The sequence below is a fragment of the Diplotaxodon limnothrissa genome, linkage group LG22 (assembly GCF_057381915.1).
Source record: "Diplotaxodon limnothrissa isolate DT_005_m linkage group LG22, D_limnothrissa_male_GT1.1, whole genome shotgun sequence".
Lineage (NCBI taxonomy): Eukaryota > Metazoa > Chordata > Actinopteri > Cichliformes > Cichlidae > Diplotaxodon > Diplotaxodon limnothrissa.
Genome location: NC_140616.1, coordinates 26,559,563 through 26,585,031, shown reverse-complemented (window position 1 = coordinate 26,585,031; position 25,469 = coordinate 26,559,563). Strand labels below are relative to the sequence as shown.

Below are 25,469 nucleotides of genomic sequence, written 5' to 3'. Positions count from 1 at the left end.
TTTTTTAAAAACTGTCTAGATTAAGATGTTAGCGGTTTCAGAGCCTGGGTTTGGTTTATGCTACTGTGTCCATTAACGTATATCATATTGGCCATTGTTGTAGACTGGCAGTGTGACCAGGAAGCAGAGGGTTGGTTGCTTATGGAAAATACTACAGAATGTAAAGTGGCCATGGTAATGAAAAAACCAGAAGCATCATCAAAGGTTGCAAGAGAAAGCCACACAATGGGAAAGCAGCCCTAGCACCAGAGAGATGAAATGACTAAAGGTCTGTAAGCTTATCTACAAGCTACAAGTTACACAATGAAATTTAATAGTAATTTGTTGGAATTTACTCTAAATCCCCGTCCCTTTTGTAATAGCCCGTTTTAACATTTCCTTCTAGCAGTTTGCTCTTTGTCTGTTTTGTAATTGTAATTTTCAGCAGGTTAGTTTTTTTTCTGTTCTCCTATTCTATGAACAGCGCATTTATTTACTGTTTCTTTCCCCTGTAAACACTTTTTAAAAAGTGCTCTATAATGAAACTTTATAGTGGACTTTACAGTACAGAACTATTCCGGGGTAATGCTGTAAAACACCTTGCTCAAATGATTTCCTCTACAGCTGTGGGGCTTTGCTTTGCCTACAGTTTTTACCGATGCGCTTTGCACAGAACTCTTCCAGTTAAGAGAGTATGGATCATTGCTAATAAAAGTATAAGTGTAATGAAAGCAGGCGGTAGTGAAATCACCCCGGGATCACAGCGGGGCTGAGCGGGTCTCTTCTGCTCTGGTGTATCCGTGGAAGTAGTTAGCGAACGTTTCTTTGCACAGTGATTAAGGGGGCGGACCAATAGCAACAAAGGAGACGGAGAGGAAGGTGGCTCCTCCTCTCCCTATCTCTCTCTCGCTCTCTCTGAGCTTTATAGATGTACATAATCCCTGAGATGACCCAGAAAACAAACTCCTCTGACTGCCGAGACATTGCAGAGTTCGCCGCAGGGCTGCATGTAGCCGGAGCATCAGCTGAAGGAACTACGCCGGCACTGATCCAACTTCTCAGCCGATTCCACAATAAAATATCGGGTAGGTGTCATCTATAGGTGCTATTTAAAACGGGTTGAAAGGCACCTCTTCGCCTTTGTCCTGTGGAGTATTTTCGTATTTCGCTACATAATTACACATAGAGAGACTGGTTGGATTCGGACGGAATCAATCATATTTCACCTTGCCACTTACTTTAACGGCATTATAGGTTTTCTGTTGCGGTCTTATCGCACCAAATGATAAAAAGAATCCGTAACGATGTGGATAAAAAAGAGGTTTCGTGCTTCTGTAATAATGACTATTACCCTCCCTCAGACTATCAAAGTGCCATTTGAATTACAATAACGATCAGTACATAAGCTCCACAGAGGGGATATAATTAGATATCACAAGAGCAGAATATTATAAGGATGGTTTAGGCTATTGAGGAAAGTCTCTTGTTTTATCAGCACTAAAAGGGTTGAATTGATACAAGCAGCCAGGGGCAAAGGCTGAGTTCATTCTAGGATGGTGGCATTTTAAAAACCTGAAACCTCTTTGTTTTTCCACACTCAAGCATTCTTTTCATGGTTTGCTCTAGACCTGTTTTCACAACCATCCCATTTAGAGGCAGCTCATGGAATAATGTCATCATTTTAACAAGCTAATTATGTTCACTGAGTCGGATCTGTTTGCCATGTAGGAAATCTTAATGTGCGATGTTTAGTAAGGACAGAGGTGTTGTGTGTTGAGGTTGAGGGGGGTGGTCTTGAAAAGCATTTCTCTGTGTCCTTTGGGCTGCAAGGGTATTGCTGCCCTCCCTTGTTAGTGTGAGACTGAGGGGTAATTCACTGATGGTGTAATTTTGGAGGCTTTGACTTTTCTTTTTTTTTTTCCACACAGGAAATTAAAGTGTTCAAATAGAGAAGCAGAAATCATAGAAGCTGAGGAAAAATAAGTTTTGAAACAATTATGTTTGGTTTTTTGTTTTGTTGTTTCAAGGGACTTGAATTAAGTGATGCAGTGTCACACCTTTGTTAAATCATAAGCCCATGAAAAGAGGCATGACAGTAAAATGGTCTCACCTGATCAGCTAAGATCAAGATATCCCAACTTGGTCACTGAATCGTAGTTTTTCCATCATCTGCAGTCAGTTTTTGTGTGTTTCTGTGCCTCTAACTGGTAACTGAGATTTCAGCTGTCTTAATTTATACATGCTAACATATAGATGTGTTTATAGGTGTTATTTGAAAAAAACTGTAGGGACCTACTTTTTAGGATCACGTTGGATATAGCTGCAGGCTTAAATTGTTATTTTGCTCTAAAAATATTTTTATAAACATGGGAATCATATGTGAATAGCTGGAGCTCCAGGAACATTTCATGTCTCTAAATTATTACATGCAATGGTGATACTACATGAGATAAAATAACATGGAAAATGCAAAAATGGAGGTTTAGATAAGATGCACAATTACTTAGATAAGCTGGTATAATACATACAGCATTCCAGATCTTCCACACAACTTTTGTTTGTAATGCAGGTTTTTAAAGTTTTTATGTCCAGCCCAAAATAAACCTGTTGGCAACACTTTTTGGTGAATTGTACCAAATACAATTGATTTTTTTTCCTTTGCCAAATATTAGATCATTGGAAGATGTTCAAACTGTTAAATTTAATTGAAAAGTGGCATTGATGAAAGTTAACAACTTTAGCATTAGCTATCTTGGCAATCAAAAAAAACCTGCTTGAGTTCTCCTTGAGTTATTTCTTATTTTGTTATTCTAGAAAGCCCTTAAAAAGCTGGTTTCTGACTTGTCGTTATGAATAAATAGGACTTTTGCAATATGTAAAGTGGGTTCTTGCCAGTTTAAACTGTACATATATTAAACTTGTCTACTTTATGCAATGGGTTCTATTTCAAATCTAATGGTATATTGTGCTGGTTGTTATTGGTTTTGTAGGGCGACATGGCTGAACACATGATGATGCCCATGAACCATGGCTTCAGGATGGGCATGAATGGGCCACCACAGCACAACTGCCAGCGCAGTCTGCCCAATGGCCAGGTAATGCACTATGGCAGGAACCCTCAGAGCAATATGGAAGCTGCCATGAGACAGAGACCGGGTATGGTGGGACCTGGAGGGATGGTCCCTGTGAATGGAGCTCCCATGGCCAACCACCACCACCACCAAATGATGTCTGGTAACATGATGTACAATGGCCAGTGTCCACAGCAACAGCAACAGCACCACCACTTGCACTCTCAGCAGCAGCAGCAGCAGCAGCAGCAGCAGGGAGGACACCCACAGCAGTACCTCCCTGGGAATCTCACTTCGCAGCAGCTCATGGCCAGCATGCACCTGCAAAAACTCAACACTCAGTATCACGGACACCCGCTGAGCTCAACTAATGGTCACCATCTGCCGAATGGTCCACAGTACCGGATGGGCCCGGCCCAGCTTTCCAGCATGCAACACATTAGTGGGCCTTTGGGGCTGAATGGTATGGACATGGATCTGATCGATGAGGAGGTTCTGACTTCACTGGTACTGGAATTTGGTTTAGATCGCATTCAGGAGCTTCCTGAGCTCTTCCTGGGACAGAATGAGTTTGACTTCATATCAGACTTTGTGTGCAAACAGCAGCCGAGCACAGTGAGCTGTTGAGGAATTTAGTTGAAAAGTGTTTGGTTTGTTTAGATTCAACAGCCCAAAGAATGACTGAATGGCCACAGTAGCACAGCGAGAGGAGACAATCCCCCTGTTCTGTTTGGGTATTTCTGTATCTGTGTATATGACAGTGTCTGGTACAACTTCACCATGACATGCCTGTGAGTTGTTGAAGAACTGTAATGGGCAAAAACGCAGAAAAAACACCAGGTTTCTCTGCTTTGAGACGGTGCCAGCAAGATCCGCTGCCTTTGGCCAAAATGGGGCATCCTGATGCAGCGGGCTCCGTCTGTACCCATCTGGCCCATAGCACATGTGCCTACAGTGCCAAGGCTTTTGGACAATTGTAAATTTAACAAACACAATGAGAAAAGCTGACCTAAAAGACTGTCATTCTGGGTCCACCAGATTTGGTTTAATCTTTTAAAGTGTTTTATCTCTGATGACAATTTTAACTAGTAGCAGACTATAGATCATACAAATTTATAAAAAGGTAGTTCTCTGAATTTGCTTATATGAGGAAGTAAGGATTTTTGTGTGCATATTGAAGGCTGGCTCTTCAAAACTGACTTTCTTCAAAAGATGACATTTCCTTGAAGAGCAGGGAAATGAAGTTGTGCATCATTCCAGAGTGGCACATTTTAGTTTCTTTTGTGGGTAAAATGTGCTACATTGATTATTTCATTATTTCAGTCATTTAACTGACTGACTAGGTGAAATCTGCATTGCATCTGTTTCCTGCTAAGTAACTATGATTGAAACATTGGCAAAGTAGCACATTTCCTTGAGTCTTGGCTTTAACAAAGCTTTTATTTGTGCATCAAAGTCTCACCACTCCATGTCTGACATTCATATATGTGTTACAAGACAGGTTACTGCTGTATGGAACTGCAAGAACAGATGCACGGTGAATGCCCTCTTAGCATCTCAAAAACTGCATAATTATGGCCTATTTAAAATGTTAAGGAAAGTTAGGCCCACAACAAAATCAGTTACTGGTGGCATAGCTAATGCTTACATTTGTTTTCCAAAACAGGATTTTTAAAAAATGCATTTGATTGCAGTCTTTGTGTGCTTAGTGTGTACGTTTGTGGAATAAGGTATTTAAATCCCACCGAAGGGCATCCTCATCCCAAAAGTCATCGGTTGGTAAACCGATCAGGAGACTGCGCAGAGAGAGGGAATGATAGAGAGAGAGATTTTGGCCTGTGGACACAATGCGTGGACACAGCACTCTGTGCAGCACTTAGTTTAATCATTATTTAAATCTGTCACTACCTGTGGCATTGATTTCATTAGACTGGAAGAGCAAACAAGTAGCAAAGCTGATGTTTTTTGCCATAAATGAGCTTGTTCTGCTGTGTTTCTACTGACAGGATTTGAATTACATGTTCTCACATGCTTGTCTTTACTGAGATCAGCTTGTGCATTCTCTAGTGACTCAGTAATTATAAAATGGACATATATGATGACTTTTTCTAAAAGTAATTAGGTTTTTGGTCAAGGGTGAAGCCTTTCCACAGCAGGTTGGATGCGTGATAACTTTCTGTGCTCTTTGTGGAACTGTCAGAAGAGCCAGGGCGACACTGTGTTAATCTGTTCCAACACACCTGTGCTGCGATTCCTGCGTCTCACTGGAGATCTGCCATCTTGAAGCTCTTGAGTCCAACAATGGGCATTGAAATGCTGTTGTAAAGACAGAATAAGTGCCAGCACTCTGCTTCACTTTCTCCCTGCCAGAATTGCAGACACACTCACAACCTCATAGTTAAGGTGGAAATTCTTCTGGCCTTAGCAAGACAGTGGCCTCTGATTACCGCTGTATCAACAAGTGCAGCCTTTTTGTGTATTGTATCTTTGTACTGTAGACTAGAGCTGAAGCTGATCTAGATACATTTAAGGTACTTTCAAAAAATGTTTAAAAAAGCATTGTCAGAAATAAATGTAAGTCAGTGGTTGATTTTGATGTATTGACAAGAGATTATATCCTACTTTTTTTGTTTATTTGTTTTGTTTAGCGAAAAAGTGTGTAGATGTTTTTGGGTGCAGGGCCTGAAGCTTTAAGACCAAGTGGACTGCATGTGTTGAAGGATGCAAGAGGAATGCCACTGCTTTCTTACAAAGCAGCTGAGAATGTACAGCACAGTACTTTTGTGGGAGCTTGTCTTACAATGGTAGATAAACATGTGAGATTGTAATCCTTATTCCAAATTACACACCATTAATTTGGGTGACAACCCACCCGCCTACCCTCCCCCACACATTCTCCTCATCCTCCTCCTTTCCCACTTCCACAAAGCTTTTGTAATGTTATTGATTATATTTGAAGAAAATGTATTTATTTTCAAATAAAATATTTATTTAAAGTGCTGTTTTTAATTGTATGTCAGTGATTTCTTAAACCACTCTTAAAAGGAGCCAAACATGTAACTTGTCATAAAGATACAGCACTGTTGATATATACCGAGAGCCTTGAGAGATGCTCTTTATTTGCCTGATCTTTTTTTATTGGTTCTCAAGACTTCCACACCCACAATAAGCAATGAGCAAACAGAAGAGCAAAGTACAAGTTACATATCCTAAATAGTAGTGAGTCAGCACTCTGTCAACACAGAGAATGTTTTTGTTGATTCGTTGTGTTATATAATTTTAAAAAAAAGTTTAGCAACCTGCAAAGTAACAGCATACCAGAGTAAAGATTTATAAATACATACATACTAAATGGCTGAAATGGCTCACAGAGACATCCTCCCACACTGACACATTTAAATGACAAGTCTTGTTTTCTCCTAAGGCCTTTATTTCTCTGTTAGATCTGAATAAAGAGCTCACTGCACATTTCCAGCTAGAAGTTTTGCTCTACCATTTTTCTAAAAGAACAGCTCTGTGGGGACTTACGATTAAAAAAAAGTCTAATTGAAATTCTAATTAGCTGTGCAGTAAAGTCATACTACTAGACCTCAAATACACGTGCTGTTTTACATGGTGTTCGTCAAGGCAGGATTTTGTCCTTGAGCTTTTTTTAATAGGTTGCTGAAAACAGTGAGAACTGGTGCAGGCTTGCAGGAACCCAAATCTGTAGAAGGACAGACACTAGTAGCATCTAAGATTTGTGCCACTAGCCATGGGTTGCAGACAGTCAAGTGCTAAGTAACCCAAACCAAAATGTTGTCCATCCTCTAGACATTTAATCCATGATGTTTTATTAAGTAAAATCTAAGAAAGAAGCCTGCATTACATTGCCTACACAATTAAAGTTATTTTAAAATGACTAGAGTAAACGAATTAAAACACATAGGCTTTATACTGGAATATAATGAATTGTAAATAAACACTATGTAGCAGGTTCAGAAATGTGCTGGACTTAGGAAACATTTTTGTCTTCATGACAAACGAGAGAAACCCAAATAAAGATAAATAAGGTGTAAAAACAAAGACTATATAAAAGAATTTAAATAATGAAAAGGTAATGCTATGCAGCAATGTGCAAAAGTTTTAAAGCCCTTGTAAGGATGCTTTCAAAATTGCAGTGGTTCAATCAGCTATTTCATAAAATTGAACTCAAATCACTTCTCATTGACTAATCTGCATATAGTTGTTAACCCTGAGACCAAAGTCATCATAGGTACACTATGATGCAGTCTCCCCCAATAGACTGCTGAGACCACTAAGAGTCAAATCCACTGCCTTTCAGTTTCATCTTGAAATTCTCTCCAGGAAATTTCTAAACAAAATCAGGGACAAAGTCTGAGTCCAAAGCTCACAGGGAACAGTGCTGACCAAGCTGTCAGTAAAGGTGGAAAGGACTACAGACTAAGCAGATTTCAAAGACGTATACCAGGAATGATTACTTGGCCATCATATCTGTCTGTGTATCTATCAATGTCTGCAACAGAAGGATATAATCAAGGCTTCAAACCTCAGACTGTTAAGGTTGTTCCAATCACGTTGGACAACTTGGAAGGTTCTGCGGTAACAAAAGCATTTCGTGCTGAACATTCCCTCTCTTCTTGTATTTGCAGCTACATCTTCATGACTCTAGCTAAATGAAAGTCTAAAGCAGCTGCACATAATATTTTGCTAATCTATTAAAATGTAAGCCTTGCAAGCTGAATTAAAGTACCACTATGGTGCCTTACACCTGTTTCCTGTTCTGAATTAGGTTCACCTTTTTCTACACCAACACTTGCCAGCAAATAGTTGAATAGATATTACACATTTAAGAAAAAATAACAGTCTCTAATTATAACAGACAGAATATCAACCAAATAAAAAAACAGATTATATAACAGTTATAAATTGATTTACAAGTCATTGAGTGAAATTAGTATTTGATCATTAAGCAAAACATGGCTTAGTATTTGGTGGAGAAACCCTTGTTAGCAAGCACATCTGTGAAACATTTCTTGTTACCAGGTTTGCATACATATCAGGATACATAGCAGTAAGATTGAGACTAGCTAGGCCATTCCATGACCTCAGTTTTTCATTAGCCACTCCTTTGTTGTATTGAAGGCCGATTTAAGATCCATCGTCAGTGTTCTGGCTAAAGGAAATAGGTTTTCTTAATCTGTTACTACCAAAAGGGCTTTCTGAGCTCCATGCTCGAACATGACATGCCCAAAATGAATGGAGTATTTCTCTGCAAAAACAAACACTGTGTAAACAATCTCGGTATTAAAATAAACTAACACTTGTGAGATTTCATCAGAGGTGTAAATATTGCAGCAGATGTGTGTCAAAGTGAATAAGCTGGAACACAGAAAAAGTAAGTCAATTTTTTCCTCCAATTGTTTTTATTTTTTTAGCATATAACCCCTTTAAAAATATGCTTTAGTTCAGATTTTAATTCAGAAAATCAGTAATCAACATATAAACATCCTCCGTGCAAAGATTTATGCTTCTAATGTGAAACAGTGAAAAATGACTGTACTGGGATAGCTCAGTAGGTAAAGTGGTCGCCCCATGATCGGAAGGTCGGCGGTTCGAATCCACTTAACGGCTACCCTGAGGTACCCCTGAGCAAGGTACCGTCCCTACACACTGCTCCCCGGGCGCCTGCTTAGTGGGCTGCCCACTGCTTCACAGAGTGAATGGGTCAAATGCAGAGAAAAACAAGTAATTTCCCCATGGGGATCAATAAAGTATCCATTATTATTATTATTATTATTATTATTACATTTAATAGAATAGAATAGAATGCCTTTATTGTCACTATACAGTTGTACAATGAGATACAGAGCATCTCCTACTCAGTGTAAACATGCTGGGGGGGGAGGGGGTACAGTTCTGCAGCGCTATATACATATGGACAGTATTAACATAGGGAAAAAGAAATATATATATAAAATGTACAGATATACAAGCCGGTTTAAAAAAAAAAGTAATATGTAATAAATAGTGTTGTGTATATACAGTTGAGTTATTGCACATAGATAATAATAATAATAATTAATAAATATTCAGGCGTTGTGCAGTTTGTCCAATTTTGGCACACTCTAGAGACCATGGGCCCGTTCTTCGTACGTCGCTTACTACATCCAAGATCAAATGACACATCCAAGATCAAATCATCGCGCTAACCGTGAGCTCGCTAATCCGGTTCCCCGAACACACCTGCTGTTGACGATTACTACAGCTGGACGCAGTAATGTGACATCACTGGGTGTAGTAAAAGGGGCTACGCATCGATAGTAGAAACATTGATCGGCAACCCTCTGATTGGTCGGCGAAAATGTCGAAGGAGTGCGCTCGGCTCGGTATTTTTCGGCAGCAGAGCAAGAACTCCTGAGTGAGGGATTTCAGGAGTTTCAGAGTTTAATCAGAACGCAAGGGAACACTGCAAAGGCTGCAAAAGCAAGGAGAGAGGGCTGGCAGGAAGTTGCTGACAAATCAAACTCGTAAGTAATTTAATAATAATAATAATAATATATTGGATTTATATAGCGCTTTTCAAGGCACCCAAAGCGCTTTACAATGCCACTATTCATTCACTCTCACATTCACACACTGGTGGAGGCAGCTACGGTTGTAGCCACAGCTGCCCTGGGGCAGACTGACAGAAGCGAGGCTGCCATATCGCGCCATCGGCCCCTCTGGCCAACACCAGTAGGCGGTAGGGTAGATTTATCATATCACACCATATTATCCAATATTATATTACATTACATTATATTATAATATGTTATATTATATCCTCTTTCACATTAGAGCCACGACAGGACCCACTAGAACATGGGAACAGGTAAAAGTGAAATATAAGAATATCCTACAGAATGGTAATATTTATCACTTATATTGCTTTTAGTCTCTTGGAAAGAGACCCTGGAATAATCTGTTTGTTTATAACAGCAACCAAGAAAAGGGCAGAGGAAAAAAAGACAGGTGGTGGTCCTGCACCCCCTCGTCAACAAGTTGGTTAAGTGAATAATACCCTCACGGGAAAATCGATATCTCTCTATGAGCACACTGTCGCGCTGAGCTAAAGGATCCTGTCTGTCCCGCAATATACGCTGAATTCTGAAAACTCTCCTTATCAATCTTGCACCTTCCGCAATGGGTGGCTCGCGTATACGGACAGGACATGGCTGCGACAGGCTTCCCAAATCCACCTTCGCTTTTATAGCCGTGGTCTCCCATCTTGATTACACGAAGTAAATTTCAATTACTACTCTGAAATATGAATTACATCTGTAATAATCACATACATGTAATAGAATGTTAATAGTACATTTCCCTTTTTTAGGAAATGACCTGTGTGAAATCAATAAATGGATCAGGTGCTGCATTGTCTTTAGTTACATTGATGTTATTTATTTATGGTGAAACAGTGGTGGAATATCGCTGTTGCTTTCGTATAAATGAAGCGGACATACCTGCGTGGCCGCGATCTAATCCTGTTTACATAAAGTAAACCTGCTCCCGAGCAGGTTTACGCTTACGGCTCTGTTGCTATGACAGCAAGTCCCGGATGAGCTTCGGGGAACCGACTGATCCAGGATCACGCGAAATCGTCAACAATCTAATCCGGCTAACCTACTTAGCGAGGTACGAAGAACGGGCCCCATGTGTCAGCTGAATTATTAGGAAGTAAACAGAAGAAAATATTTAATTTCGTTTGAATGCCCAAAATAATGAATCAATGAATTGGCTTCTATTGGCCGATTTGCAAGATTGACACCGCTTTTTAATCATTTGAGCCAATAGAATCACGATAATGATGCCGCGTTCACGTCAGTTCCACCAATCACAAGTTGCAAAGCGAAAACCCCACATGGCCCTAAATTTACGACAGGTGGCGTAACTGGGCTGAAAATGGCAATTGTGGCTCAGATGCATGGTGTTAGTGAGGCAATTATCAGAAGCTACATCTACTATCTACTAGAGATGGCACGATACCACTTTTTTATGTCCAATACCGATACCGATATCATAAATTTGGATATCTGCCGATACCGATATGAATCCGATATCCGTAATCCCTGCACCCGGCCAGAGGGGCCGATGGCGCGATATGGCAGCCTCGCTTCTGTCAGTCTGCCCCAGGGCAGCTGTGGCTACAACTGTAGCTGCCTCCACCAGTGTGTGAATGCGAGAGTGAATGAATAGTGGCATTGTAAAGCGCTTTGGGTGCCTTGAAAAGCGCTATATAAATCCAATCCATTATTATTATTATTATTATTGGGCAAGACACTTCACCCATTGCCTACTGGTGGTGGTCAGAGGGCCCGGTGGCGCCAGTGTCCGGCAGCCTCGCCTCTGTCAGTGCGCCCCAGGGTGGCTGTGGCTACAATGTAGCTTGCCATCACCAGTGTGTGAATGTGTGTGTGAATGGGTGGATGACTGGCTATGTAAAGCGCTTTGGGGTCCTTAGGGACTAGTAAAGCGCTATATAAATACAGGCCATTTACCATTTTACCATTTTACTTTGTTTAACCAGTTACATGAAGGCGGTAGAGTTCGTAGCTCGGTTGTGTGTGTTTAGCGGACTTTTGCGCAATTACATAACTGCTCTTTTAATCATCACTTGTTTTCACTGTGTTTAGTTGTTATCGAAATGGTTTAGCATTTTAGCTGGGATTCTAAAGTTTCTGTGGATACCACACATGTCGATATTTGTATAAAAAACTTGAAGTCATGGAGGGTTGCATACCTCTTAAGAGGTTAAATGTTTTTTGGTACATGGCCCTTTGTACATTTGCCCTTCAGTGTAATTGTCCTGCAGCCTTAGCAACAACAACAACAACAAAACAGCCAGAAAGCATAATATTTCCACCTCTATGCTTGACTGTGGGGATGGTGTGTTTGGGGTCATACTCAGCGTTCCTCTTCTTCCAAACATGATGAGACAAGTTGATGCCAAAGAGATCAATTTTGGTTTCATCTGACAAGAGCACTATCCCAAGTTGCCTCTGAGTTATTTAAATGTTCATTGGTAAACCTAAGATGGTTCTATACATGTGCCTCCCTGTATAGGGTAACCTTGAGCTGAAAGATTTCAATACATTACGGTGTAGTGTATTACCAATGGTGTTCTTGATGAGGCATGGAGCTCCAGATGAAGGGCAATTGACGGTGAGTTTATATTTTGTCAGTTTTCACCTTCTGAGCAAGTTTGTCAGTCAATGTTCTTGCCCCTGATGTCCTTTGTTGAACAGGTTGGAATGGAAGTAATTCTGACTTTATATTCAGTGAAGTGACTTTAGGAAGTTCAGAACAATTGGACAACGGGACAAGAGAATTCTGCATCTTCAAAAAACCAAAAAAAACTTTTGAAAGGCCAGCTGAATCCCAGACTGCATGAATGGGTCCTGTCCAATCCAAGCCAGAGCCCCTAGGTCCTGAGCTGCCTGACCCTGAACCATAACCCTATCGATCCCGAGCTACTTGAGCTTCCCAAATGTGTGGACCTAGATCCCAACCAGTCCTGTCACCCTTCATTTTGACCCTTGAGAGTCTCTTCATCCACCTTCCACCTCCTTTTCAACCAGATGGCTTCTTTCTCCACCAATGCTGGCCAATGGTTCGGGTTTACTGGCTTCCCATGTTCCCCCTGAACTGTTTTGCCTGCTCTACTGGCTTCTTGCTAAGATTTTAGAAAAGGTATTCGCTAAACACCTTACAGCTTATAGTATTTGACTTGGACAAACTACAGTACACTTGACAAATTTCAATCTGGCTTTCATAGAGCTTATACTACTAAAGCTGCGCTTCTTAGAGTGTCTAGTGACATTTTGATACAAAAACATGTAGGAAAATGTTCTGTTTTGCAGATGTTGGACCTTATCTGTGCTTTTGATACTGTTGACCACCACATTTTGCTTGATAGATTGAAATATTGGATGTATCTGCTTTGAAGTGGCTCACATCATGTCTGTTTGAACTGTGTTTTTCTGTAGTTGTTTCTAAGTACAGGTCCCCAGCCTCTTCTCTTAGCCAAGGTTTTGTATTGGGGCTTCATCGTTTCTATTATATCTCCTCCCTCCTCAGGCCACTATGAGGATATTTAAGGACATTTGCTAACACTGCTATGCAGATGACATTCAATTAGGTATGTCTTTTAACCCCTAGGATAATTCTAAGCTGCAGATCTTGAATGGGTGCTTAGACTCTATTAAAGGCTGGATGACTGACAACTTTCTCAAACTTAATGAAGAAAAAAACTGAATTTGTTGTTTGAGCCCCTGATAGATTTGTGCCTGGGGTAATGAAAGCTTCTGGTCCTCTTGCGACATTTGCTAAATTGTCCATCAGGAGCCTTGGGGAAACTGCACTCTCACTTTTGATGCTCATGTCAAATCTCTGGTAGATATTGAAATATTGCCAACTTAAGTTCCATTGTGTTAGGCTCTGAACTGATTGGTTGTTTTTCATACATTTATTTCATCATGTTTGGGTTACTGTAATTCACTGTTAATTTGTCTAAAGGAAAAAACCCCTGGAATGTCTGCAGGTTGTTCAGAATGGAGCTGTGAGGATTCTAATTAAATTACTCTAAGTACTAAATACTAAGTACTCTCATTTAGAAATATCCTGTAGAAATATCCTCTGCAGGCCTACTTGTTGTTCCTAGAGTATTTAAAAGTAGAATAGGAGGGAGAGCCTTTGGTTTTCAGGCCCCTCTTCTGTGGAACCAGCTTCCAGTTTGGATTCGGGAGACAGACACTATCTCTACTTTCAAGATTAGGCTTAAAACTTTCCTTTTTGCAAAAGCATATAGTTAGGGCTGGACCAGGTGACCCTGAATCCTCCCTTAGTTATGCTGCAATAGACGTAGGCTGCCGGGGATTCCCATGATGCATTGAGTTTTTCCTTTCCAGTCACCTTTCTCACTCACTATGTATTAATATACCTCTCTGCATTGAATCACATCTGTTATTAACCTCTGTCTCTCTTCCACAGCATGTCTTTTATCCTGTCTTCCTTCTCTCACCCCAACCAGTCGCAGCAGATGGCCGCCCCTCCCTGAGCCTGGTTCTGCCGGAGGTTTCTTCCTGTTAAAAGGGAGTTTTTCCTTCCCACTGTTGCCAAAGTGCTTGCTCATAGGTCATATGATTGTTGGATTTTTCTCTGTATCTATGAAGCGCCTTGAGGCGACTTTTGTTGTGATTTGGTGCTATATAAATAAAATTGAATTGAATTGAATGTCACACCATTGGTGTTCCAGCTGCACTGACTCGACATTGAATTTAAAGTCTATTTCAAGATTGTGGTTCTGACGTTTAGAGCTCTACATGGATCAGTGAACTTTTTTTTTCTTGTTAATGCTCTGCTATTTTGTTGTGAAGCACTTTGTGATCTTTCAAGAGGTGTAATAAAAATAAAATTGTACTTATTTACCTCCTTGAACTGTTTTGTCCCTGTGGGCAACCCGGTCAGCCTCCCAAACTCTTTCTTCCCTGCCATGGGCTACTGCCAGTCCCCAGAACTGCTCTGGGACTTGTTTACCTTGTGAAGGTATGGTACAGACGACACAGGAGCTGTATCTTTCCATTCCGACGTTATTCATCTCCAAACTACAACTGGACACATTGCGCCAAAAATCAGCAGAACCCCTCCTCCCGACCTGGGTGTGAGTGTAGCCCTCTGGTGGGCCACCACACATGCCTCCCCCGAACACCCAGTAGAACCGTCCACTAGTCCAAAGCCCGGGGTTTAAGCAAACGGCCAGAACAGCTGAACCGAGGAGGTGGAGAACTGGCTGTGGGCCCACTAGCTCTGGCCGAACCTGCCATAGGTTCCTGGATCACCGGCGGGCGCAGGGCGCTCTCATCCTGCAGAACGTGCGCAGGTTTAAGCCAGTCAACTGAAACTACCTCCTGCCGACCACCGAAGTCCAAAACAAAGTGCTTGTGGCCCGGCTTAATAACTCTATATGGGCCATTGTAAAGCGTACGCAAGGGGGGTTGATGAGCATCGTGCCTGACAAAAACAAACTGAGAGGAGTCCAACGATTTTGGAACAAAAGCGTCAGGCAGGCAGTGGTGCACGGGGCCCGGAACAGAATCGCCTCCTCCTCCAGCCACCTGGTTGTGCGATCCACCACAGTCAAAAGGTGTGTGAAACCCTGCGACTGCGGAAGAGGGCCAACCAGATTGACATGCACATGGTCGAAACGCCGACCAAGGACGCGGAAGGGTTCGAGGGGCGCCTGCGTGTGTCTGTGGAATCTTTGAACGTTGGCATGGAACACACAGTCCTTCATCAATTTCCGGAGGCCCGGCCAAACGAACCTGGCGCTGACCAGCTTGACTGAAGTACGTACGCTCGGATGAGAGAGGGAGTGGACAGAGTCGAAAACGCGAAAGGGGAATGACCGGTCGCGGGCAACCCGTAGAAACGTCGCACAGCAAACGCAGACCACCCTCACACACCGGCATGTCCTCCGACACGAGGCCTGTCTGCGTGGAACAAAGTGCGAGGACGTCCAGGTCAACCAACACGTGGGACAGACAGTCAGCAACCCAGTTGGACTTACCAGCCATGTGCTGAATGTCCGTCGTAAACTCCGAAATAGCCGCTAACTGGCACTGCTGGAGCACGCTCCAAGGGTCGGAAATCTTGGACATAGCGAAGGTCAAAGGCTTGTGGTCGACATACGTGGTGAAACCGCAATCCTCAAGAAAAAAAATGAAAATGCGCGAGGTTTAGAGCCAACAACTCTCTATTGAAAACGCTGTACTTGCGTTCGGGGTCACAGAGCGTGCGACTGAAAAAGGCAAGAGGCTGCCAGATGCCGGAGGCAAGCTGTTCCAACACGGCGCCCACCGCGGCATCCGAGTCAGTGTCAATCAGAATCAGAATCAGAATACTTTATTCATCCCGAGGGAAATTAGGGGTTACAGCAGGCAGCACGCTAATGGCGCATGCGCACTCACAAAGGAACAGAGTCCATCAGGCGCTGAAAAGTCTCAGTTCAAGAGCAGTGCCCCCACCCAGGCCCGAGAGGGAGAGAAGCTTCTCTGCTCGCTCTGGGACTTGTTTACCTTGTGGAAGTATGGTACAGACAACACAGGAGCTGTAACTTTCCATTCTGACTTTATTCATCTCCAAAATTACAACTGGAAAAACTGCGCCAAAAACCAGCAGAACCCCTTCTGGGTGTGAGTGGAGCCCTCTGGTGGGCCACCACAACCTCCCTACTTTCGGTTTTGGTTCTGGTTCACAGGTTCACTCATTCATAAAGACCTCATTATACCATAATATGAGAATGATGATGTATGATATTATATTATGTTATTTTGAAGTGTTTAATAAGTATTAAAAAAAAAGCTTTTCAAACAAAAAAGATCAATGGCACCATCTGTTAGAGGAACCCATATTTTTCCTGATTTCTGATAATTCTATGGCAGTTTGCAGGGTTTTTGTAATAAAACTTTCAAGTTAAGAATGCAAAGCAATCAGAAAAAAATATAAAATCTTTTATTTTGGAAAAAAAAATTCTGCCAGGGGGACTCTAAATTGGCCATAGGTGTGACTGTAACCATGAATGATTGTCTGTGTCTCTGTGTTCTCACAGAGTGTGACTGAAGATGTGTTCAGGGTGTACTTCACCTTTTGACAGCTCCCTGCATGGCCCTAATTGAGTAAGTGATTAATAAAATGCATAGAAAAATTTAGGTACAAACAATTCTCTGTCATCATTCAAAACATATGAAGAAGACATATCTCTGTTAATGTACAGTATTCTGAAAATACAGACATAAAAACAAGACTTTCTGTTTTTTGTTTTAATTAGAGCACACTGGCATATTTACATATTTTGAAGTAAATAAACAAATATAAGAGGAGCACCATTAATTATATTTAAGCATTACAACAAAAAAATAACTGTGCAGTATACCTGTGGCTGGCTAACTTAATAACAGCCACTCAACCATGCAGTTGTTGGAGCAGTCACATTAATAGGAATAGGAAAATAAATTGCACCAGGGTTATCTTTAAGTTTCCTGTACTACAAGGTGTCTGCTCTGACAAGAGTTTCATAGAAAATGATGCTGTATCTTGACTGCACAGGGTGACTTGACAAAATAGGTGTATATTTGAATAAAAATAATGTCTTCTGTAGCTCCAAAATTGCACTGCATGTATTATTATAAAAATCTATGACTAAATCAATTTTTACATTAGCAGTTACTAGATCAATCTATTTGAATGATTATACACGGTTTTCTAGCCAGCAGGGTGAAGCGGTAGTGTAATAAGGAAAGAAGAATAGGGTTTTGTTTAACCAGTAGTTTCCGATGTATGGAATTTTAATGCAGCAATTATAAGGTTACCAAGACAAAACTATCCACCAGGTTGACCTAAGCAGAGAAGTCTCACACATAACTCTGTAAACCTCCAATCACATAGGCCAACAGACCAGTCAGCAACTCCCTGGCAGCCCCAAATCCTTTGCTTTCTCCTATCTCCAGCACACTATGTGAGTGGGGTTTTAAATGTACACATGAATATAATAAATGTTGAATTCCATTATTGGTGGTTGTGGCTCTAGATGTAGAGCATGTCATCCACTAATCGTAAGATTGGTGGTTTAATCAATCAATCAATTTTGAGTGCTCAAGCAGAATAGAAAAGCACAATCACTTTCCACAGAAAAGTTCTGGTTTTAAAATTATTCTGTTTTAGAACTGTTGGCCGAGAAACAGCTCTTGTTATCAACATTGTAGCGTCACTTTAACAGTACTTTTTTCCCTCATTTCAAACAAGCTGCAAGCTTTTACTGACTTTTGCAAGTTGTTATATAAGTCCAAACAAAGTGGCAACATCACAGTTTTAAGGTTCTCATTGTGAATGCATTTCTCAGATCCCTCCTTTCTCCTATTCCCTTTCTTTTGTGTCTTTGTGTATGTGCATGTGTAATACTCTGAAACAATCCTGACATCAGGATTTAAAAAGTCATAATACATAAAGTTAATAATGGCCAGGTACAATGTCTGATTTTCTGAATACTTTATTATCTGTGATGTTTGGTGATTCATTCTACAGAAGAAGACAGCAGACAGTCTCGCCTTTGCCCCAGTGAAAAGATACATGCTCAGGCGTGTCCAACATTACCTTAACTTATTTGAATGTGGATTTGAAGTGGTATTAATGCTTAGCATTCATATCTTAAAAGCACTTAAGCACTTAAGGTTTCATTTACCTGGTAGTTTTGGATATCTGAAATGGGGATGATACAAGCTTTTACCATGAAACTGGCAACTTGACCACAAAACAAAAGATAAAAATGCCACACATTTAGCACATGTTCTCATGGAAATGAAAGAAACACACACTTGGGGAAAAAAAATTTTTTTCCTTTGGTATTTATGTGTGTAAGGTTACAAGTTTTGTATGTTTGGAAAGAGTATGACTAGCTGTTTACCAATGGTTACCATGGACTATAAATAAAAAATGCATTAAGCTTCCAGCTTTGAAAAATTAAGATATTGTGGAATTGCTTTAAATCTGGTATTGATTATGTAGCTGAAAAGAAAGAAAATGATCTTGCTGTACCAAAACACAGAGAAAATTAATTTAATATGTATGATTGATGTTTTGGATATTAATAATAAAATATAATAAAAGGATGAGGCACAAATAGAAAGCACAATGGGTCGCCAACTGCTGCACCCACAAGAAAAAAAACAAACAAACACACCCTCAAAGAGATAAATATGAAACAAACAGATGTGTGTGTGTGTGTGTGTGTGTGTGTGTGTGTGTGTGTGTGTGTGTGTGTGTGTGTGTGTGTGTGTGTCTTTTTTTACAAAACATACTTGATAATAAGGGTGAGAAGCTGCAATAACATCCCCTACAAGCCAGAGGCAGACAAGAGACCTGGGAGATCCGTGCCATCCCAACACACACACACAAACACCTCCTTTCTAAGTAGCAGCAAACTTAGGATGCAGTCAGCCTAGCCCCCAAACCTCCAACAGACTCCTGCCAGGCAGGGTGTATGAAAGAGGGGGCTCGGAAGACCCTCCCCACTTACCACCCATTCAGTATTAAAAGTAGACTTGTAGTCAAGACCACCTAAACCAAGACCAAGACAATACCAAGACCAGAGGGTATCGAGACCAAGACAAGACAAAGACAAAGACAAAGTCGAGACAAGATCGAGGCCGAGACAAAAAAGTCTTTAAACTGCAGCCAGATGCTGCTTCATTTACAGGTGTCAGGCATATTTATGTGTTTTTGCGATGCACTCGCACAGTCCTCCTCACCGCTGTCTACTGTCTCACTCATTTACTGAGAGGACAGCCGCACGCTCCACTGTCGCGTCTCTCGCCCTCTCTGTTTTTCACATAATGATATTATCCTATATCCTCGCATTTGATTGGCCACAATATGGAGGGATTGGAGCATAGCTGAGCCACTGTGTGAGAGCTGAGCTGCTAAAGGAAATTAAGTGAGGAGCCGGCTCTCGCTCAATAGGAGTAGACTCTTCTGATTCACTACAAAGCACTCTCTAAGCACGGCTCATAGAGCTGATGCTTTTGCGCATGACACATTATCGAACATTACGTTGTGTGTCATGGATACTGTTGACTCCAAATCTCCCTCCCGCTATGTCGATCTTAGACAGCAAGACCGAGGGATCCGAGACCAAGACAAGACCAAGACCACATAAAAGTGGTCTTGAGACCGGTCTCGAGACATCCAACTCTAATTAAAAGTAATATGCTGGGGTGCGTGATTATATGACGTGTAAAGCATGTGGAGAATTCTGTTAAAACTGAGGGTACAGACGTGTATGAGTACCTGACTCCTGGTCAACAGTGCTCATCCACACTTGGCCCCCAAGAGCCTCAATTTCTGAGCTTCAGATAAAACTGAGGGGCAGATAGCAATGAAGAGGTAAGCTGGGCCACTTCAGCAGACCCACCAACCAACCTCTGGGCTGGTTGGTGGGACAACACACCTGCCCCTCAAGACCCCAGATGTATATGATATGTTATGAGCCATAATGACTACTATATAATTAAAAATGAGGGCCGGATCAGCACACAGCAGCCAGCAAAACCAAACAAATGGCCCTACCTACTGTGACAAATGTGGCACACATCCAATGCAAGACTCTACATGTGTGAGTGATGTGCTGTTTGAGGGAGTTGGGGGAAATGAAGGATCAGGACATATAAGAACAAGAGGCAGAGAATTACCCTTTATGTGCCATTTTAAAGGAAGAGATCCAGGTCCGACCAAGTTTATTAACTCTTATTCACAGTTTTCTGTGAATTGATGATAGTTCTGCGTTGCCTCTTCCAGTGCTTTGAGCAGTAATAGTAAACTGTTAAAAGTACACATTAAAAGTAAAATCCATGAGTTGAGTGGTTACTAGGGACAATATGATTTAAGAATGCCAAAGAGTGAGCCCTACCCTTTCCCATGCTCTGATGTCATTAGCTCCAAGCTACTCTATGAACAGTTTTGACAGTCAAGTACATTCAGTTAACTCACATTGCCCTGAAGCAACAGTGATAAATATCATGGCTAATTTCAGCAGTTGCTAACATCTGTTTTTCACTCTTACTTTACAGCTGTTTCGTTGTCTGAGAAAAAGCCAGTCATGGCATCATTACCTCGTGCTCTTGCTTACTACATGACTCATTCCAGTACTCTAATGAAGTAGCTGCTTCAGGGTTAAAGGCAAAGAAAAGTGATGATGCACAAGTATTCAAGGCATGTTCAACAAAAAAACAGAATTTATTGTTAAACTACATGAGGTGGAGTAATTTTGATTTCCGTAACTCGTTATTACTGCTTTTATCACATCAAGATTTTATTATTCACTCAGTTACTCAGTTAGTTAATTTATCAACTAAAGAAAAAGAGTTCTAAAACAACCACTGGTTGGATTATTGACATCATTTTGGATATTTGGATTTTCTGCTTTAATTCACATAATCTTAAGAAATGGAAGTAACATTTGTTTTCATTTTCATGTGGATGTGCCCACATTAGTTCAATCAAACTCTTGAGACTTTGGAGACTATTCTAGAAGTAACTATGTAAGATTGTATGCATGCATGTAAACATATTCACAATGCAAACACACACGGTTTTGCAAATGTGAGCATAAACAGAATGCAGTAATTTTCTTTTTCTTTTTTTAAAGCCAGCACAGATGCATGTGTATCACCTTCTGGTTACTACTTCTTTTAACAACACCATATTGATTAGGAATGTAAAAACCCTGCTGCAATTTTGAATGCTTAATGGTATATTTGAATTATATCTGCTAAAAGTTTTATAATACAATGAATGGTTTGATTTTAACAAGTGCCTTCTTGTGTCTTCTTTTTAGTCATTACTTCAGCACACAGACAATTTCACTACAGAGCCACATTGGTAAAGTGCATGTAGAATGTAGTTTGTTGGTGAAAGTAAAGGGTTTGTATGTTGCTCCATTGACATTAACAGTACTTTAACAGGTGTGTAGGTTACCTGATTAGTGCAATAGTTCCTCTCATCGTAGGCTCAGAGGAAGAAGGTTACAAATGATCTTCTTATGGCCTCTGACAGTGGACTCATCTCTGTGCTTGTCCTGCTAGACCTCAGTGCAGCATTCGATACTGTCGACCATAATATCCTATTAGAGCGATTAGAACATGCTGTAGGTATTACAGGTACTGCGCTGCAGTGGTTTGTATCATATCTATCTAATAGACTCCAATTTGTGCATGTAAATGGAGAGTCCTCTTCCACAAGGTTCAGTGCTAGGACCAATTCTGTTTACATTATACATGCTTCCTCTAGGCAGTATCATTAGAAGACAAAGTATACATTTTCACTGCTATGCAGATGACACCCAGCTCTATCTGTCCATGAAGCCAGATAACACACACCAATTAGTTAAACTGCAGGAATGTCTTAAAGACATAAAGACCTGGATGGCCGCTAACTTTCTGCTTCTTAATTCAGATAAAACTGAGGTTATTGTATTCGGCCCTGAAAATCTTAGAAATATGGTATCTAACCAGATTCTTACCCTAGATGGCATTACCTTGGCCTCCAGTAACGCTGTGAGGAACCTTGGAGTCATTTTCGACCAGGACATGTCCTTCGATGCACATATTAAACAAATATGTAAGACTGCTTTCTTCCATTTGCGCAACATCTCTAAAATTAGAAATATCCTGTCTCAGAGTGACGCTGAAAAACTAGTTCATGCATTTATTACTTTTAGGTTGGACGACTGTAATTCATTATTATCAGGATGTCCTAAAAACTCACTGAAAAGCTTTCAGCTAATCCAAAACGCTGCAGCAAGAGTACTGACAGGGACTAGAAAGAGAGAGCATATTTCTCCTGTTTTGGCTTCCCTTCATTGGCTTCCTGTTAAATCCAGAATTGAATTCAAAATCCTGTTCCTCACATACAAGGTCTTAAATAATCAGGCCCCATCTTATCTTAATGACCTTGTAGTACCATATCACCCTATTAGAGCAAATTTTCACTCAGTTCACTATGCTATACACAATGAGACAGAATTGTGATTTACAGTTCAATTATTTGCTCTCACACCATGATATGTTGTTGCTGAGAAGATAACCAGATTTTTTTACTTCAAATGTCTGGTCGTAGACATTTCACAGAGACACAAAGTATAAATGTCATCATAGCTCAGGAGAAATAGCCATCACCAAAGATTTCGTGTATATTTCAGTCTTGATCAAAGTGGTGGATAGCCTGTATCATTGTAAGAAAAATTGATCACAACTTGAATGACAGCTGTGAAAAACGAGGTGAAAACACACAGACACACACACAACATAATGATCAGTACCTGTTTAGGTGCAGTCATGACTCACACACAGAAATAATTGAAGGTTTCTGTGAACGTCAGACCTGTCTGGTGCTTCTTCTTCCTGATGTCTGAAATATGCAAAAGTTATTTTATGACTGAGTGGATACAGCGGTGACACCATAATTAATCAGACACATATAATCATAATCTTCCTTGTCCATTTACATACTGTAAGTACAAACACATTACTATTTTTACTCTAATACTTTCAACCTTAATATTTGACTCTATAGTATTTAGGATGGTTTCAATTCAACCCGATGTTTGTATAAAAAACATTATTGCAGATTAATGTGATATTACTGTGGAGTAATAAGTCTTGGGAATGCAGTCAGTCAATTCACCACAACTCTTCATCTTACCAAATATCTGATGGCATTTTTCATCGAGGGCAGCATGGTGGCATGGTGGTTAGCCCTGTTGCCGCACAGCAAGAAGGTCCTGAGTTCAACTCCACCATCAGGCCGGGGTCTTTCTGTGTGAGTTTGCATGTTCTCCCCGTGTTTGCGTGGGTTCTCTCTGGGTACTCCGGCTCCAGCTTCCTCCCACAAAGACATGCGCTTAGAATGGATAGGCTAATTGATTAATCCAAATTGCTCATAGGTATGAATGTGACTGGGAATGTTTGTCTGTCTCTGTGTGTTAGCCCTGCGACAGACTGGTGACCTGGACAGGTCAAACCCCTGAAATGTCTTTTCTGCTCCCTGGACTAACCTACTCTTTGTTTCCTTCTGTTTCAAGTGTGTATGTGTGTGTGTTAAGGGTAGCAGGGGTGTGCTGGACTTTTGAAGAGATGAGCAGCGGTGGTGGAAAATTCAGGCCCAGTACCTGCTATATTACTAGAGTTGGAGGTGGAAGTGGAACCAGTTGTGAATGCATTCTGCAAAGGTGGTGCATTCGCTTGCATGACATGTAGAAAATACATGTCATGCAAGATTCAGGGTCAGTAAATGTTTTATATTCTTTAGGTCGGCTATATATATATATATATATATATATATATATATATATATATATATATATATATATATATATATATATATATATATATATATATATATATATTAGGGGTGCAACGATATTCGTATCGATATTGAACCGTTCGATACAGTGCTTTCGGTTCGGTACGCATATGTATCGAACAATACAACATTTGTAATTTATTTTATCAATTTTCCTTCTGACGATGCTGTCTGTGTTGAGCGCTCAGTGAATCTGTGTTCGACTACTCCGCCTAGGTTGCACTGTCCAGCGCAGATCCACTGAGCGCTCAACACAGACAGCATAGTCAGAAGGAAGAGCGCAGGGCAAGCTAGCGAGACAGAAGTTAAGCTCTCCTTTTAACATGGACCTCCCCCACTCTCATTCAGATCTGGCGTTTGGAATTATTTTGGTTTTCATGTGACGTATGACCCTGAAGGTAAGCGAGTCATGGACTAAAGTAAAACAGTATGTTGGATGTGCCATGCAATGCTCAATTACATTGGTGTGAACTAGTGTGTTAGCGCAGTTAGCTCGTTAACGTGTTGGCCGTCTAGCCCCATGCACGGAGCGATCGGCGGTAGCTCGTTAACGGAGATTTGCCGTGTTGTGGCGCTAAGGTCATTTCAACGAGATTAACCTGAAAGCACTAGTGGGAACACAACGAATATGACTGCACATTTACGCCGACATCATCCTAGTGCAAAGACAAGTGGAAGCAGACAAAAAACAACAAGCATGCTACTAACTTTAGCCGAGTCATTTAGACAGCTGTTAGCACATGATTCTCCTTATGCTGCTGAGAATATAGCCCAGAAGAAGCGGATAGTATAGCTTTTATTTTGGAAAGAGACATTTCTCTGTAATAAACTCTCTTTTCCAAAGATGAGTGATTCCTCAATCAGATACAGGGCTTGCAATATCGCTAGCCCGACGTCCCGGAGCTAGCGATTTTTTTCAGTCGGGCTACCAAAATTCTATCTCTTCCCTGCCCGTCGGGCTATTGTAGGAAAAATATATGTCAATGCTTTTGCATTCTTTCAGAAATGTAGCTGGGTAATTATGTCATTGGCATCGGTGAGCCACTGTCAATATGTGACATATTGAAGTCGCGTTTGAATTTGCGCTTGTTTTTTGCTTTCACTTTGCAATCACGTGAACTGTGTATAGAGAGCGACAGCACTGATCTGTGAGTGATGATAATTTGTGCACCAATTCCTCTGACATCGTCTTATTAATCGTTAGCTTACTATGCAAACATGACAAGTGAAATCTCCCGCAGCAAGCTTAAACATGTGAGAGGTTGATCGCGCAGAGAATCGCTGAAATTATGTGAGTGCGTGTGTAAAAGCATTTCAGTTCTGCTGAGCCAAATAAGACAGGTCAGGGTGAAGAAGTGACAGCCAAAGAAAAGCTTACCACAAAACGGAGAAGTTATGACAAATCAGACTATAAGGCAAAAAGAAAGTGCAGCTTCATGGTTTCATGGACAAAATAATTTCTGTGGC

At 40.9% G+C, this 25,469-nt stretch overlaps 1 protein-coding gene across 2 annotated transcripts; it reads left to right on the top strand.

The window, feature by feature from the left end:
• Window positions 1-907: 907 nt before the first annotated feature.
• LOC146610064 (cbp/p300-interacting transactivator 3-like) lies at window positions 908-6,044 on the top strand. 2 transcript variants are annotated; one of them, XM_085345970.1, is made up of 3 exons: window positions 908-1,068; window positions 2,021-2,027; window positions 2,970-6,044. In XM_085345970.1, exons 1-3 carry the CDS (start codon window positions 908-910, stop codon window positions 3,675-3,677), a joined length of 876 nt encoding a protein of 291 aa, XP_085202096.1. In that variant the 3' UTR covers window positions 3,678-6,044. The 2 variants fall into 2 exon arrangements, with proteins under 2 accessions (XP_085202096.1, XP_085202095.1); XM_085345969.1 differs by lacking the exon at window positions 2,021-2,027 and having other exon boundaries at window positions 1,000-1,064.
• Window positions 6,045-25,469: the final 19,425 nt, after the last annotated feature.